The sequence below is a fragment of the Montipora foliosa genome, chromosome 12 (assembly GCF_036669935.1).
Source record: "Montipora foliosa isolate CH-2021 chromosome 12, ASM3666993v2, whole genome shotgun sequence".
In the NCBI taxonomy this organism is placed as follows: Eukaryota; Metazoa; Cnidaria; class Anthozoa; order Scleractinia; family Acroporidae; genus Montipora; species Montipora foliosa.
Genome location: NC_090880.1, coordinates 12,547,947 through 12,562,851, shown reverse-complemented (window position 1 = coordinate 12,562,851; position 14,905 = coordinate 12,547,947). Strand labels below are relative to the sequence as shown.

Below are 14,905 nucleotides of genomic sequence, written 5' to 3'. Positions count from 1 at the left end.
GATTTTAGAAAAGAAGAACCTATTTCAAAATTTATGGTCAACAGGTTCTTGTCTATAGGGGGTCAAACTGACAAATTTTTAGCTGACGGGTTTCTAAAAAATTGTTACTCGCTGGGGTTTTACTGCCCGAAAGAACCTCGACCATAGAAGTCGACCCTGTAAAATTGAATACTCCTTAGGAGGCGTCTGTGATTTTGATGCTGAAGGATTTAAATGAACTGTAAAGATATCCATCCCTGGTTTGTTCCTTTAACTTCACTCATATTTATCTCGGTTCAAATCCCTTTCAAAAGGGAAGCAGTTTTTGTTGCTAACAATTTAAGGCATATTAGCCACTTCAAATTCCACCGTAGTCCGTTCGTGTTTGGCTGCACCCAGGCCTGAACCACACTCCTGGCCAGAAATCCATAGATATAAACACACCCTGGGCCCGGTTGTTGTAAAAGCCGATTAACGTTAATCCCATATTAAAAATTAACCACGGAGTATAATTTCTCTAACTCCCAAATGCTGTTCAAGGGCTGATATCACACAACTTTACATTAGAAGAAGCCAATCTTGAAAAACAATAAAAGCAAAATAAACTTTCACCAAAGAGTTGAAAACATGAACAAAGTTTACGCTAATCCTGATTAAGTTAATCGGCTTTCGGACAACCGGGTCCTGTTTTTATGTACTCGCCTGGCAACGGGTGAAGGGACTGCGGGAAGGGAAACTACAACCGACTATCTCCGTACACTATCCATTGATCTACCACCAACTACCAGTGTGCTTGGTCGCTTATCTATATCTACAATGCTGGACAAAAGTGTGGTGACACTTTAGCTTTAATAATCTCCTCGTTGTACGCAATCCCCTTCCCCCCCCCCCCCCCCCCTGCTCACGAATATGTCGCGATTTCTAGGTTATTTGCGCTTCTCCTAAACACAACATTGCTTGGGGTGGTGTAAGCGGTATTTTAGGGGCTTTTAAATATGTAGTTATTGTCAAACTTGACCGTTTGGTGCAGGATGGTTAAGGTTCATAGACAATGTTTCCTCTCTCTGTAGCTCAACGGTCGGACCATTCAACCGGTGGTTTCTGGAAGAAGGCGTAGATTCGATCCTGCCTGGAACTGCATATGTTCCTTTGCCCTTGCTAAGAAGCAACTAGTATACCATCATTCACCAATCACTACGGATTGATTATATGCTACCATGACCGTGCTGATGCCTTTTAAGGTAAGGATTACATTTTTGTCTTCCTCCAAAGGCGTTCGTTCGAGATGTTGTTGGGCTCGGAGCTTCTTGCCCACGTGTTTTTATCTATCAGACTCCCTCTGGCTTTCCTTTTCCCAGTCTAATATTCAGTTCTACCTTGGCTAGTCAGGTGTGGGTTCCTTTGAAGACTACACTATCATTATCTTTAACTTCTGTCGTCCACAGTAATTTCTGCAGGAGACTGTGCGTTTAGGGGAATGTTCTTGACGTCCATGTCCCTGGCAAGTTTAAAATCATTTCAACAACTACGAAAAAAAACCGGAACCAAACTATCACTGATAAAATGTTGGTTATAAAAAACGTTGAAACGGATCTAGATAAAAAAATTATTAAAAACTGAATTGGCGGGGGGGGACTGCACTGCGTCTTTATGTCAGAGTGACTAAAATATGCTGTTCGGAATAATAATATGCTAAAACTAAAAAAGGAGTTACTTTTATCCACCTTTGCTTTCAATAATGTCTTATAGACAAAGGGAAATGGCTTCCCCTCGTTAACACGCATTTTTGTCTATTGTGGAGTGACCATGATTCCAAAAGATTCCCTTTTGTGCAATTATTGACATTCTTTTGGAAAAGAATTTCCCACATAGCCATTGTCAATGGTCAAGGTCAGTGGTTTCGTCGGCGTGATCTTTCTTGGCCGACTCTTTGTTATTATTAGTCACGTGAATTCCGATGATCTCCAGTGTACCTCCCCAATGTATGTGAAATCACACTGATTCGGCATTCAGTCTACACCTTAGTACACAATGCCCATCAAGTTATCTGACTATCACGGAGACTGAATCCATAAGACGATTGAATGCTTTGTGTTGTCCAATAAGAGCAAGTGTTTCAGTGGACATGTGAATTGCCACCTCAGTGGTAGAAAGCGTTGCTACCCTGGCCTTAATGGTGTTACGTGATGAAATCGGGTGAAGTGGTATCCGAAACGTTTGTTAATCGCAGATCGATCATCTCTTATAGGCATTTTATGTTTTCCAAATGGCTTTACAAAATTTGCAAATGCTTAATTGCACGGTTGTCATATAAATACCATTCATACGAAAGTCAATTGCATTCTCATGAGGTTTTTTTCCTTTGAAAGTTTTCTGTTAGAGTACTGGATGATTCGGCTGTGAGATAAAGTACCATGATTTGATTACAATCGTAAAAACCCAACCTTATCCACTTCGCCGCGGTCAAAGTTCTCTTTTTAATCCCTTTGATTGTCTTTCTTCTGTCTCTTCGTAAGTCTGTGACTCGTGTTAGAAAATAAAGGGTCTCGTTTTTGGCCGCTGACTGAGGAATATACATTTGAGTTTGCAACAACCGGCTGGCTTTGAAATTAATGGCTGTATTGGCAACACCGCTTTCATTTGTCTTGTTGTTTGTCACCACGTTGAAACAATCTAAGGGTAACATTAGCCATGAGATTAAGGCCCCCTTTTTGATGTTGCGAGTCCTATATTTTAACTAATCAAGTGATGTCCTATACAATGGCCGATTAACCGCCAGTCCGGTTTTTTTTGATAACCACATCCACTTACAACTGAATTCATGCAGCTTCAGGAGATCATTCAAATGATCCAGTTGTCTTCCTTGCGTGAGCAGTTGTGTACCTTCAAATGGGAGACAAATGGTTACACGAATTGTGGTGATTACGCTTGTTTCGTGCGACAGTTTGTGTCAAGGATCCCACATCAAGCCTTACTGCGCGACCTGCCGAACTTTCTGTAACTTCTGGATTACTAACTAAGATGATGACGATGATCTGCGCAATCAAGACCTTATACCCCACAAATGCGTACAAGGCTACTTAGACATGATTGACAGCGAAGTTCTCCGAATCAATCTGCTGGCATCGTGCTCGTGTTGGCCTGATATCGCCGCTATTTCTAACAAAGCTTCAAGACTCTGTTCGTAACTGTTGTTCGCCCGCTTCGGACAAAAGGCAATCTGGCGAAGCAACTTGGGAATTTTTTATTAGCTTATGAGGTACTATGGCTATAGGTTCCCGTCCAAGCATCTCTAGAAACCAAGTTTACATTAATACCCTTATCAAGAATCAGTGTCGGAAGTCGTGTGGCTGAGATCTTCTGAAGTGTGAAAGAAGAGGATTGCATCTATCTTCTACAGTAAGCAAGTAATGAAATGATCATCAATTACAAGAAAGATTGTTACAAAAGATAAGTCAACGTTAGAGTAAATTAAACTGAAAGCAAACATGTATCCTGTATTGAGAAGCTACTTGTTTTGCATAGTGTGAACATAAACAAATTCAAGGTTTATATTGACGATGTGTTGACGGTATCCTGGCCGGCGCTGTGGAGTAGTGTCTGGGGTTAATTTGCATCGACACGTGAGACCGATGATAAGGTTGAACCCTACTTACCATCTTTCTTTCATCAACAACGTCGTTAAAAGCAGCCTTCGGTGACTCCCTTGTACGACAAATGAAGACTCGTAGGTGGCAGGAGAAGTGCCATTGGCACTTACGCTACGGAGACTTGGTTTCCAATTGTACATCCGTATCCAGTACACGCCAGATGGAGTAAAACTCATGTTTGTGCTTTCAATATAGAAAGAATTTGTGGGGTTGGGGGGGGTGTCATCGCTGTGTGCATTCTCAGAGTTGAACGATCCTCTGGAAACACTCTAACCTTGCTTATTTTCTCCCCATTCTCCACAATCGGCTTAAAGACAAAATAGTATTTATAGACGCATATAAATGCGACGCGCACCAAGTGTCTTTTCTTTTTGGGTGCGCGAGTTTACGAGTATGTGCAGCATCTATACAACCAGTACAACAGTATGCGCTTACAGGTCGTTTTGATGGCCTTTAAATGCCATAATTTTTAACGATCGAAGCTGATTTCGCTGTTGGCACTGTAACGCAACCAAACTGTCGTTGGCTGTTTATGCCAACTGTTTACCGGAGAAAGTCGATTACACTGTAATTGTGACGTCTACAAATGTGTGTCGGAAAGGACCCTTGCGAAAGGAGCAACTTTTAAAACTGTGTTTACATCACGCAAAGTCTGAAAGTCTGAACAAACCGCACTGTGCAGGAAATAGAAATGAGTTCTGCTTTTTTCCATGTGAGCCAAAACGAGTTACAATCTGGCATTGCATAGCACTCTTTGACTGCTTGCCAATGAGTTATGCATGAAAAATTTTTTTATTTTTTTTTTTAAATAAAATACTTATGAGATCCGGAATAGGAAAAGGAAATTGAGAAATGATCCTGTAAATGCACTCAATTTTAGTATTTGTCTGCACAAAATTCAAGGACGGCTTGGACGAGATTCCCAACCCAAATGCACATATATGATACAGGTTCAATGGAAATGTTTCGAGGAATCATGTAAGAGTTAGACAAACCTCTTGGTTCAATTGTAAAATCGCCTTTTATTCTTGAAGACATCCCGTTTGTCCACCGTCAAGGTCGTTTTGATATAAAACAAAAGCCTATCACTCAAGAAAGCCCCTTTTTTTTATTAGGTGGGCTCTCTTGGTGAAATTTTCCGTTGAGAATTTGTACTAATGCCAAAAAGATGCCCGCGATGTTCGGTCTTGCAGTTCTAAGGGAAGTACTTTATACGGCCGCCCCCTCAATTTAAACCGACTTTAATAAGAACTGCATCTGGTTTAAACTTATTTTTCTGAGTTCTCTGTCAAACTCATCGCATCTTTCTTCCGTTTAGCGTTCTTTTCTCTTGAGAAGTGGTGGTGGCTGGACTTTGGGCAGAACATATCCAGCCAAAACTGTGTGGGAAATAAAATTTTGGAATAATTGAGATTCATCCTAATGCATATTCTCAAGTTTTGCGGGTTCTGTAAAAGACAGCTTTTAGTTTGAGCCTAATACCTCTTAATATAGCTAATTATATTAGGCTTTCAGAGGAGCGTCCTATTGTTACTTTTGTGAGTTTAAATGTCCGTTTCTGTAAGTGAACCTCCTTTGTTAAGGAGGGCATTTTTTCGAGTCATGTTTGTTGGTCTACCTATACCAACTTGGAAACTAGTCTGGTTGCGGCATACACGCTCTTCTTAACGGCACAAAGGAACCGGAAAGGAAAGTGAAAGGAACTTTATTTAAGTGAGTGCTTTATTCTTTATTTTAGGTCGTGTCTTACGCTGCGAGCACTAATTGGGGACACTGTAAACTGAAAGCAAATGTTGGGGTGACTATTTTGATGGATAAGAGCGAGAAATGCCGGACTACTCGGAGAAAACCTCTCGGTGCACACGTGGAGAACCAATTGTGACAAGTTATAGGATAGCTCCGAGGAGCTAGATGGACATATGCCAGTTGATCACACAACAACAACGTTAACACCTGGTGTTCATTAAAGGCATTACAATAATTTAGTTTTCCACTATTCACATTGATGGTGTCATGTGCTGTCGAAATGCAGACAAGAAAATTTATTCAAAAGAAAAGGGGGGAAATACTACCCTTACAGTGAATGTTTGTGATCTAAGCCAATGTTGTCTGGAGTCCCCCATTTTACACAGAAGTTATGTGGACAAAACACAAACGTACACCTACAATAACTCGCACAAATGAAATCGTGACATTCCTGTGTTATGAAACTCTTGTTTACTTGAATGACCTCTCAGGTCGTTCATCCATCGGCTATCCTCCTTGTAAAATACTCAGTAGTTATCCTCAGTTGATTCCAGTTCCATCCCTGCAAATAAATTGCTAGATGTTTCATTTATTAGCGAATGGATATCCACAAGTGCCGCTCTTGATACCAAGTTTTATTCCCGACTCTAGACACTGAGCTTTGTAGATACAGCCAAAATTGATGTTTGTATTTGAGAAACCTTTCCTCAATTTACATAAAATAACTTTTATACGATTACTGCTGTTTTGATGCCAAACTTGTATGTTTTGGCAGATGGCTCACTCTCGTTCTATTCAATACACACATCGGGAAGATGGACAGTTATAACCGGAAGCGAACGAGTCAACTATTGTAGCTAGCTAATGCTCGATGTTTGCCATTTTGTGCGGTGCATTAAACAACTGTACTACTTTGCATGTGATTTAGTTCGTAAATACTTGAACGGTCCTAAGGCAAAGGTTAGCCGAAACGTAACTTTATTACGAGGCAATACCCTTGACCGACCTTCCCGCCTTATTTAAAAAACGCCAGTTGGATCTAACAGTCAAAACTCAAAGATTGTTTTCCCCCCTTGAAGGTAAAGCTTTTGGCGTTGCAGCGAAAAAATGTTATCAAAACTTTAACAGATTTTGGGGAAATAGGATTAATATGGAGGAAAGAGAAATTATGTTTTCAAGTTCGTCTGCAATAATACACGAGAATAGAATGTGAACAGGCCCAAAGCAGGCCTTTGCCTTGCTACACAAAGTTTTCGACTTTTACTCATCACGCGTGGTTATAATGATTCAAGATAAACGCTTACATTGCTGCTAAAAACAAAATTTGTCATTGTTTTGTTTCAACCCGCCGAAAAAAGAACGAGACACTCGTGAAATGCACGAGCCCAGTTTCAGTTTCATTTGGCTTGTCACAAGACCTTCAACGATTCCCGCCAAGACTCAGTGTGATGTCATATATCAGACAGGGACCTTTATTTTGAGAGGGATGGTGTAGACAGTATTTTGTTTCTGCTTCTATTGATCTTCTGTGAAACAAAAATCTTGACTTTTGAAAGATTGGAGTAATATATACTCATCTTCTCTCCCTGATCAAGGAGTTTTTTTTTAGATTATCCTTTTTGTTAGGTGAAATTCCATTTCTGCCGTTCTTGAACTTAGGGTACTCCTCATAAGGTTTTTTGGGTCATGACGTCATGACATGAATGTCGGTGGTTTGGTTCAAAGGTCGCCTGTGGTTACTAATAAAATGGACACAGTTTATTTGCATATCAGTTACGAGTGGCGGCGGGTTTTGAGAAGGAAGCTAGTATGACGCGTATCATGAAAGTTCTCCTGGTTTTCCTTTTTTTTATCGGAGGATGTTTTCCAATTGTGATCCGTAAAAAAAGATAAGATGTCAGAGGAAAGGCCATTCATGTTCTTGTACAGATTACCAGACGTCAAGTCAGGAATCCATCGATTCAATCGATATTTTGTCCGTAGTGGAACCGACCACATGGCAGATGCCTTCTAAAGGAGAAAGCGAACTCGAACAATATCCGGTGCGTCAAATTTTTCTGGAACATCCACCATGTCCTACATTGAGTGAGAAGATAGAATGTGGCTGCAAGCGTTTCGTTTCGCCGTTAGATGAGGATTACTGCGAGACCAAGCTCCATTATTCTTTGGTGCGTAACAGAAAGTGAAACGGCGCGGAAATCGTAATACGAGTCAGTAAAAAAACCCTTGGAAGCCAACTGTTAATTTTAAACGCAAGGAACAAAGAGTAACAGCTAAACTGAACTTTTTTTTCTCTTACAAGAACTGGCCATTATTGTGGGATCGTCGATCGGATTCCTAGAAATTAAGAAGATGAAGAATGTTTTAGCCTACGTGTACGGAAATTTGTAGAATTTTGCAGATTGTTTACAATTATCGTTCAGTGCGTGAATGAACGCTCTTTATGTGTACATAAATGCACCCAAGCTTTATGATTTAGAAGTTAGTTTTGGTGCGCAAGACTTGAATTGTAGAAAGTTGTAAGACATATTGACAAATTGTTTCGTCGGAGACATGGTTTGATGTAGGTGGTGTCTACCGTCTTATGAAATATTCAGAAGGTATTGGCCATCAGTCGACCGATCGATCCATTGCAATATCGCTTGGCAGTTTCTTTGTCGTTCGAATGAACAAAAGACATTGTATTGTAAGTATTTTATTCTCGTTGAATTCTGTTGTAAAATTTGTAAAATTATGGAAAGCTATGTATACAGCCTGAAATTTAATCTGGCAAAAATGTGAAATATATGTTGTATAAGAGTTTATTATTAAAATGTCTGGGATTCTGAACATTTATTTCGTTGTTGCGTCGCGGTTCGTCTTTTGTCATGCACTTTACGACAATACCTGTATTTTCATGCTCGCTGTTTCAAATTCCCCGGCCCCCGTGATTCGTTGTAGTGGGTTTATACTTTTTGTTTGTATTTTTACCGGTTACGCCATGATCCTGTGAGTATCATGTGACGGAACACATAATTTATTGATCACTGTTCTTCGTCATTTATTAATCAATGGAAAAATTTCCCGCGTTCACATTTTGTTTGTTAAATGCCTCAAAGCAATGAATATTTACTCTCAACACTTTGCCGTACCTTCTGTGTTTTTTCTTCCTCATGAAAGAAATGTACCTGAAGGAAACATTAAGTTGTTGATCTGGCAAAATAATGTTGTTCTTTGAGCCGGGTTGGAAAAAGACACGAACATGTGTAATTCACGAACATATTGTTTGCTTGCCGCGCGGGCTTGGAACCAGGTAATCAAACAGTATGGCTGCTGACTCGATCAAAGCATCCTCGTTTACAGAAAGGAAAAATTGTGTGGAAAACATGCTATTACGGGTTGCAAGTAGCGATGCTGTCGTTAAAAGCCAGCAAAGAGGGGAACCTGATTTGACAGCTGCTGAAAAAGTTTCTATTTTGCAGAAAATTTTAGATAAAAGCCCTGGATCATTTCTGATGCGATTTGGGAATTACCTTGTAGAGGACGATCTCGGGAATTTTGACCACTTAATTGCAGATTATGAGATAGCCTTTCGGGTGAAAGAAGTGGAAAAAGCTCTTGACACGAAAAAGAAAAAGGTGGGGGTCAGAAATAGACGCTTTGAATGCCTTCAAAGATTAATGAAGAATAGTGATTATTTCAGCGAGGAGCAAATGCGAAAACGATCTCCTCTACTATATGAACAGTATATTGGACAGTATTTGAGCGAGGAAGAAAAATTTGAAAGAGACAAAGCTGAAATGGGCCATGACCCCAGCCTGTCAGAACTTTTAATGAGCCGGCAGGAGAAACAAATGGATGAATGGTTACTTGAATACCAGAGGGACCAGGAGAACTGTACTGAAGAGGAAAGTGAATCCGGCAGTGATACTCCAGAAGAGGAAGGTGATTGTTACATACAGTAGTTATGTAAATGTTACCTAAGTATAAGGATCACTTTACCTGACTTCAGTCACATGTGATCCCGCAAATTATACTGTCCCCCCCCCCCCACCCTCCCATTGATAGTGGGTACCAGCTAGTCCTTTAACTACCTATTGGTCAAACCCTCATTGATTTTGACCTTGTGAATTACTTATCCACCTTCTGAACAATGCCAAACGTCAAAAACAACTGTTGAACTTCATAAGAAGCACTTGCCTTTGATGAACAGGAATCCATACTCATTTTTTTATCAAAGTCATCAGCCAGGCAAGTACGTCTTATGATGATGTACTTGCCCGGACAACTTTTGGGTTGCCCAGGCAAAAATGCGGAAATATAGACTGGATGGTCAATAAAGTTACTTGTAACTTGAGCATTCGCGATTTATTTTACACTCTCGTCAGAAATTATGAATTTTGACTCTGGAGTATTTTGTTATTTGCACCGTGGGAACCCAATTTACAGTGGCCCATATCTGCTACGGTTAAACGTACATGAATGTAGCTTACAAAGTTACGATTCAACGACCCAAAGTTTTGACACCCCTGTCTAGTGTCTTCCTTTAATATGCTACCAAGATTTTGTGTTTTTCCTGTTTGTAAGCAGCGGGTTCTGCTCCACTTGTTTTCCTTTCTGCCGGAGGTGGCGAAACATCTTGTAACTAAGTTGAACGCCACATTATGAGCTCAGCTAAACGACTTGCCAACAACCATGCCATCCCATGCCATTGGTGAGAGACTCGGTGAGATACATGAAAATTGAGCCTGCAGTTGTTTCATGGAAAGTACCACATGGTCAAAGATTGCGCCCAAACTTGAGATTTCATTGCTGAGGAAAGCTGCATGTTTATTCCTCATTTTCTGGAAGTTTCCATTAAAGGAAAAGCGATCAGAACAAAAGTACATAATTTCTATATTATAACATTCGATGGCATTCATGAAAAGACATTTATTAAAACTTCACTCGTCTAATGGACGACCTTTGGAGTTATTATACTCGTCTGGACGGGTTATTTGTCATCTGAGACGACCGGATGACTGCGAATGTGGATCCCTGCTTGAAAGTACTGATGATGGAATTTTACCTGTGTTTGCACAATTTCTATGAACTTTGAAATTTAATTTTCCTTGTTCCCATGGGAAATTATTTTCGGTGTTATTCCAGGCAATAATTTATATCTTTAGCTTTAAGAAAAATTATGTAAAAAGGACTGTAAAATACTTAAAATTATGCTGCTACCAGATTTTTGTCCACTAAAAACTGAAATTGCTCAATTTTCCATTGGATTAATTTTAGTCTTCAGCCTTCCCCTGGGCCACCTGAGAGTGAGACTAACGACAGACGATTGTACTCGCCAGGGGGCACACTTAAGATGTGAATGGGTTAATTGACAATTATTCTACCAGGACGCACTGGATATGAAGTGACAGACAACCAACGAGGCGCATAGCACTGAGTTGGTTATAATCATTTTATATTCAGCAAGCCTGAGTAGAATACCTAATTGTTTTATGAAAAACTCCAGGATCAACAACTCTTCCATGTTGATTTTACTTGGCACAAAATGGTAACATGGCCTTGGTCAATTCCGATCCAAAATGGCTTTTTTCCCAGAACTGCAAAAGTGTTTTCAGCTTGCTTTATTGCCGATGTATTCCTTGACCATATATTTAGGTACAGTAGGTATACATGTATGAACTGATAACCTGTGTCTGGCGAGCCAATATGAAAATGGTGGAAATCTGATATCTGTAGTTCAGTTTTTAATAACTAGAATTAGCCTCCTTCTTGTTCTCAACAATGCTGTACAGGGCCACATAAATTTAGATTAGTTGAGTGATATGAGTAATAAGCAGTGCTACCACTGAGTTTAAAGAGTTTAAAGAAAATCCACAAGTGTTCCAGATGAGAAAAGAAAAACTTAACATCCAGTCAGCAAGCTTGCAGAACCAATTTCCAGTTGACATCTTGTTAAGGATGTCCAACAGTGAAATTGGTTCTTATCAAAATTAGTTGTTGGTGTTTTCCCTTTTTAGTTGAGACAGGAAGCCCTCTCAAGGGTTGTCCGACAGAACAAGAAAAACTCATGCTACATGAAGAATTTCTAAGTGTGATGCAGGACAAATTCATACGTGGTGAAGAACAGGAGTTTGATTACAGCACTGTGGATGCTAACACTGAGTATGATGACCTGAAAATACGAGAGAGAGATGAGGAGGAACAGTACTTTGACAGTGAAGACTAAAGGTAACTCACTGGTAGTCATAGCGGAAGAAAAGTGACTTGTCAGGAGGCACAGAGAGCACGTTCTTGTCACAAGAAGAGTGAAAAGCTGTAACACACTGAGCTAAAATCTCTTTAAACCATCCCATCATTTTACAGCAGTGTACTGAGCTACCTGGCCTAAAGTGCAAATGAGGATAAAAATTAATTATCCGTTTTTCCAAAAAAACGTTGTCTGCAGCTTTGCTAATGGAAATGCAAGCTATTGTTCTGTCATTCCTGTTCTCGTTTACGACCAAATGAATATGTGAAATGGGCTTATCCAGGGGAATAGATTATTATTACTTGGCGTACTAGTTGGTTTCAAAAGTACTAAACTGACCCATTTAACGATATCAGGGAGCCTAGAGCAATGAACCCAAAGTTTTAACTTTGTACCAGATTGGCACATTAGCATGCTGAAGGCAATAGCCCATTTCCGAGTTGCTGCATGCCTCAGTTTCAAAGTGGGTCCTGGTGCACAATCATTCAAATGGAAATGAGTTGCATATTCTTATGTAAATCAAACTCATTTCCCTTACAATAGTTTAGCACCAAGACTCACTTCGAAACGGAGACAAACAGCAACTCGGAAATGGCCCATTAGGTTTCATAAAATTGTACGCGTAGCAAAAATTAGCAATACTTGGGACAAAACAAACAAATTATTTTTGTTCTAAATTAATGCTTCTTGAACTCAATGAGAAAGTTGTAACAGGATATTTTCCAAGTACAAAATAAATAGGCCATTTGTGTGATCATGCCTGTCTCGTCTTCAAACTGAGTCTAAGTGCACAGTTTTTGTTATGAAAATGAGTTTTCATTCACATGTGAAGTAGAACTTATTTCCATCACAAAAACTTCACACATAGACTCACTTTGAAGAGAAGGCAGACATGCACTCAGAAATGGCCTATTACGAAGTAGTTAACTTTTTGAAATACCGGTACATACACGGCGTTTCGAAGTCATCTTGACTTCATTTTCAAGTGATAAATGTAATGCTTGTGTCAAGTCTTGGCAACCCAATACAAATCAGTATTCACAAGTCCAAAAATTGGCGAGCAGCTTAAAATCGGGAGAGGAAAGCACCCGTCGTTTATCAATTTAAATGTGATCTGTGTGATACAGATTATATCGGCTTCACTACTTGTCATCTCCATCAGCGAACTGAAGAACACAGAGCCTCCGCTGTCGGTGCACATGTGAAAGGTTGCCACGGAATTTCAAACCCCGAGCTTTTGAATCAGTTCTCCGTTTTGAAAAAATGTCAGGGAAAGCTTGACTGTCTAATCTGCCAAATGCTTTCATTTGTGAGAGGAAGCCAAAGTTGAACACACAGTCAGACTCAATTTGCGTGAAAGTCTTTGTTTAGAACACTTAATCGCCCGCACTACAGTAATTCATTTGCTGACGTTATAAACAACCTCTTAATTTAAACTTGAAACGACCATTACATAAAAATAATGTTATTAATCTTTATGAATGAATGATTCAGAATGATGGCCTGTTGCATGTGCAACTTCCCATAAAATTTAGTCTTTGTCAGTCCTTACCACAACCTTTGTGCACATCATACAAGAAATAAAATTATAATAAAAAGAAGGTTGATGCTGAGTACTGATATGCACCATACATCATAAGCATTACAGCACTATTGCATAGTTCCCTCCACCACTTTTTAACTCCTCTTTTGAATTTCAGTGGTACTATGATCAAAAAATAATCAAACCTTGTTTTTTTGGATTTTAAAACTATGTTAAGTAAACACTAAAGTGACCCAAATTTTTAGCCTTAAGTAATTTAAAAAAGACATTTGTGTATTTTAAGTGAAATTTGCTATTGAAATGGTCCGCCATTACTAACTAATTAATAAAATGCAGTTTCACGCTTACAGATTTTTAAACTTGTGTATTGCATACATAATACACATAAACTGCATTTACACACTGAAATTTTAAGCTATTGAGTGAATGATGTCACTTTTCCCTAGATCCAACACTCCAATCTGATGTCCATTCAGTCAGTTTTGAACATGAGTAATGGGAGACTGTAAAATCCAAAGCTTACACTCAAAGTAAACAGCCTTTGGATAAAAATTAAAGCTCAAAATTTTGCCAGGCAGGTGTTAAGCAAACACTTTCAAAATCTGGGGGGAAAAAAGGAAGTGATTTTTTTATCATAGTACCACTTTAAGCAAAACCATAAATGTTTGGTACAATTATAGATAAGATCAGAGAAATGAGGACATAAATGCATTTTTGTCTCATTTTCATCTTTTATGATAGTAAGAAACTTGTCATAACAATGAAGGCATTGTCATTAACTACATTATTGTTGATTTGCACCGGTGCAGGGCTTGAAATTGCGACTCACTGGTCACCAATGCGACCAAAAACTGAGTGCTGGCAACTGGTCGCCAGCTGGCGATTCACGTTTTGTCTGATAAACCGGGATAAACAGTAGACACAAGCTTTTGTATTTGAATCTATATGACGAAATCGGTCAGAACTGGTAGCTAGAACACGAAGACGAAGATTCAGCAAGAAGGTTAATTGAAAATTTAAATCTATCATCAGTTGTGAGTGCTGAAAACGTAGAGTTAGCCAAATTACCGAAGGACCTCCATGGAACTAGCTTGACATCGATAATGTATTGATAATGAACCTGGACATTCCATAATGAGTTTGAAACTTGTATGGAACCTTGAAAAACCACAGGCTGCCCAGAGCCGGAAGGTAAACAAATTATTATAAGGATTTGTATGGGAATGTCGATAACAAAATTAAAAAGATATTTACCCACAACAGTTCTCAGCCTTTCCTTTACATGTATTTAGGTACGAGTGACAACCTGGGAATATGAGAAGTCACTTAAATCGCATTCAATCAGGCAAATAACCACACAAAAAGTGAGAAATTTACCACGACAATAAAGTATGGCTTTTTTATTGAGAACTTTTGCAGGTAAATATTTTTTCAGTTTGTTATCGAGATTCCCATACAAATCCTTATAATTGTTTACCTTCCGACTCTGGCCCGCCTGTGCAAAAAGCAACCTGTACCCTTAACGTAAAGAGGGTTGGAGAACCTGCCCCCTCCGTTAGAAAGCGAACACCTGCACAAGGTGATTAATAAAATAATGGTGATAAATGTCGGTAGAAAAGTACGTTAAGAAACCAAGTTCCTCTGATTCTAGATGCTACTGAAACCATATACGAGCCGCTCTTTTTATTTTATTCCGGTCGGAGATTGGTACAAGAGGGGGCCTGGGCCGTGCAAATGTAAAGGTAAGTTGTTTGCAAT

The 14,905-nt window shown here is 39.4% G+C and overlaps 1 protein-coding gene across 1 annotated transcript; it reads left to right on the top strand.

Moving 5' to 3' along the window:
• The first annotated feature begins 8,255 nt into the window (after nucleotides 1-8,255).
• Nucleotides 8,256-13,205, top strand: LOC137980342 (coiled-coil domain-containing protein 97-like). Its single transcript, XM_068827758.1, has 2 exons — nucleotides 8,256-9,299; nucleotides 11,375-13,205. The coding sequence occupies exons 1-2, from the start codon at nucleotides 8,681-8,683 to the stop codon at nucleotides 11,581-11,583; spliced, it is 828 nt and encodes a 275-aa protein (XP_068683859.1). The 5' UTR covers nucleotides 8,256-8,680; the 3' UTR covers nucleotides 11,584-13,205.
• Nucleotides 13,206-14,905: the final 1,700 nt, after the last annotated feature.

Coding starts and splice junctions, on each gene's coding strand:
- LOC137980342 (XM_068827758.1), top strand. CDS start 8,681: ATGGCTGCTGACTCGATCAAAGCATCCTCGTTTACAGAAAGGAAAAAT. Junction 9,300..11,374: donor TGATACTCCAGAAGAGGAAG/GTGATTGTTACA, acceptor TTCCCTTTTTAG/TTGAGACAGGAAGCCCTCTC.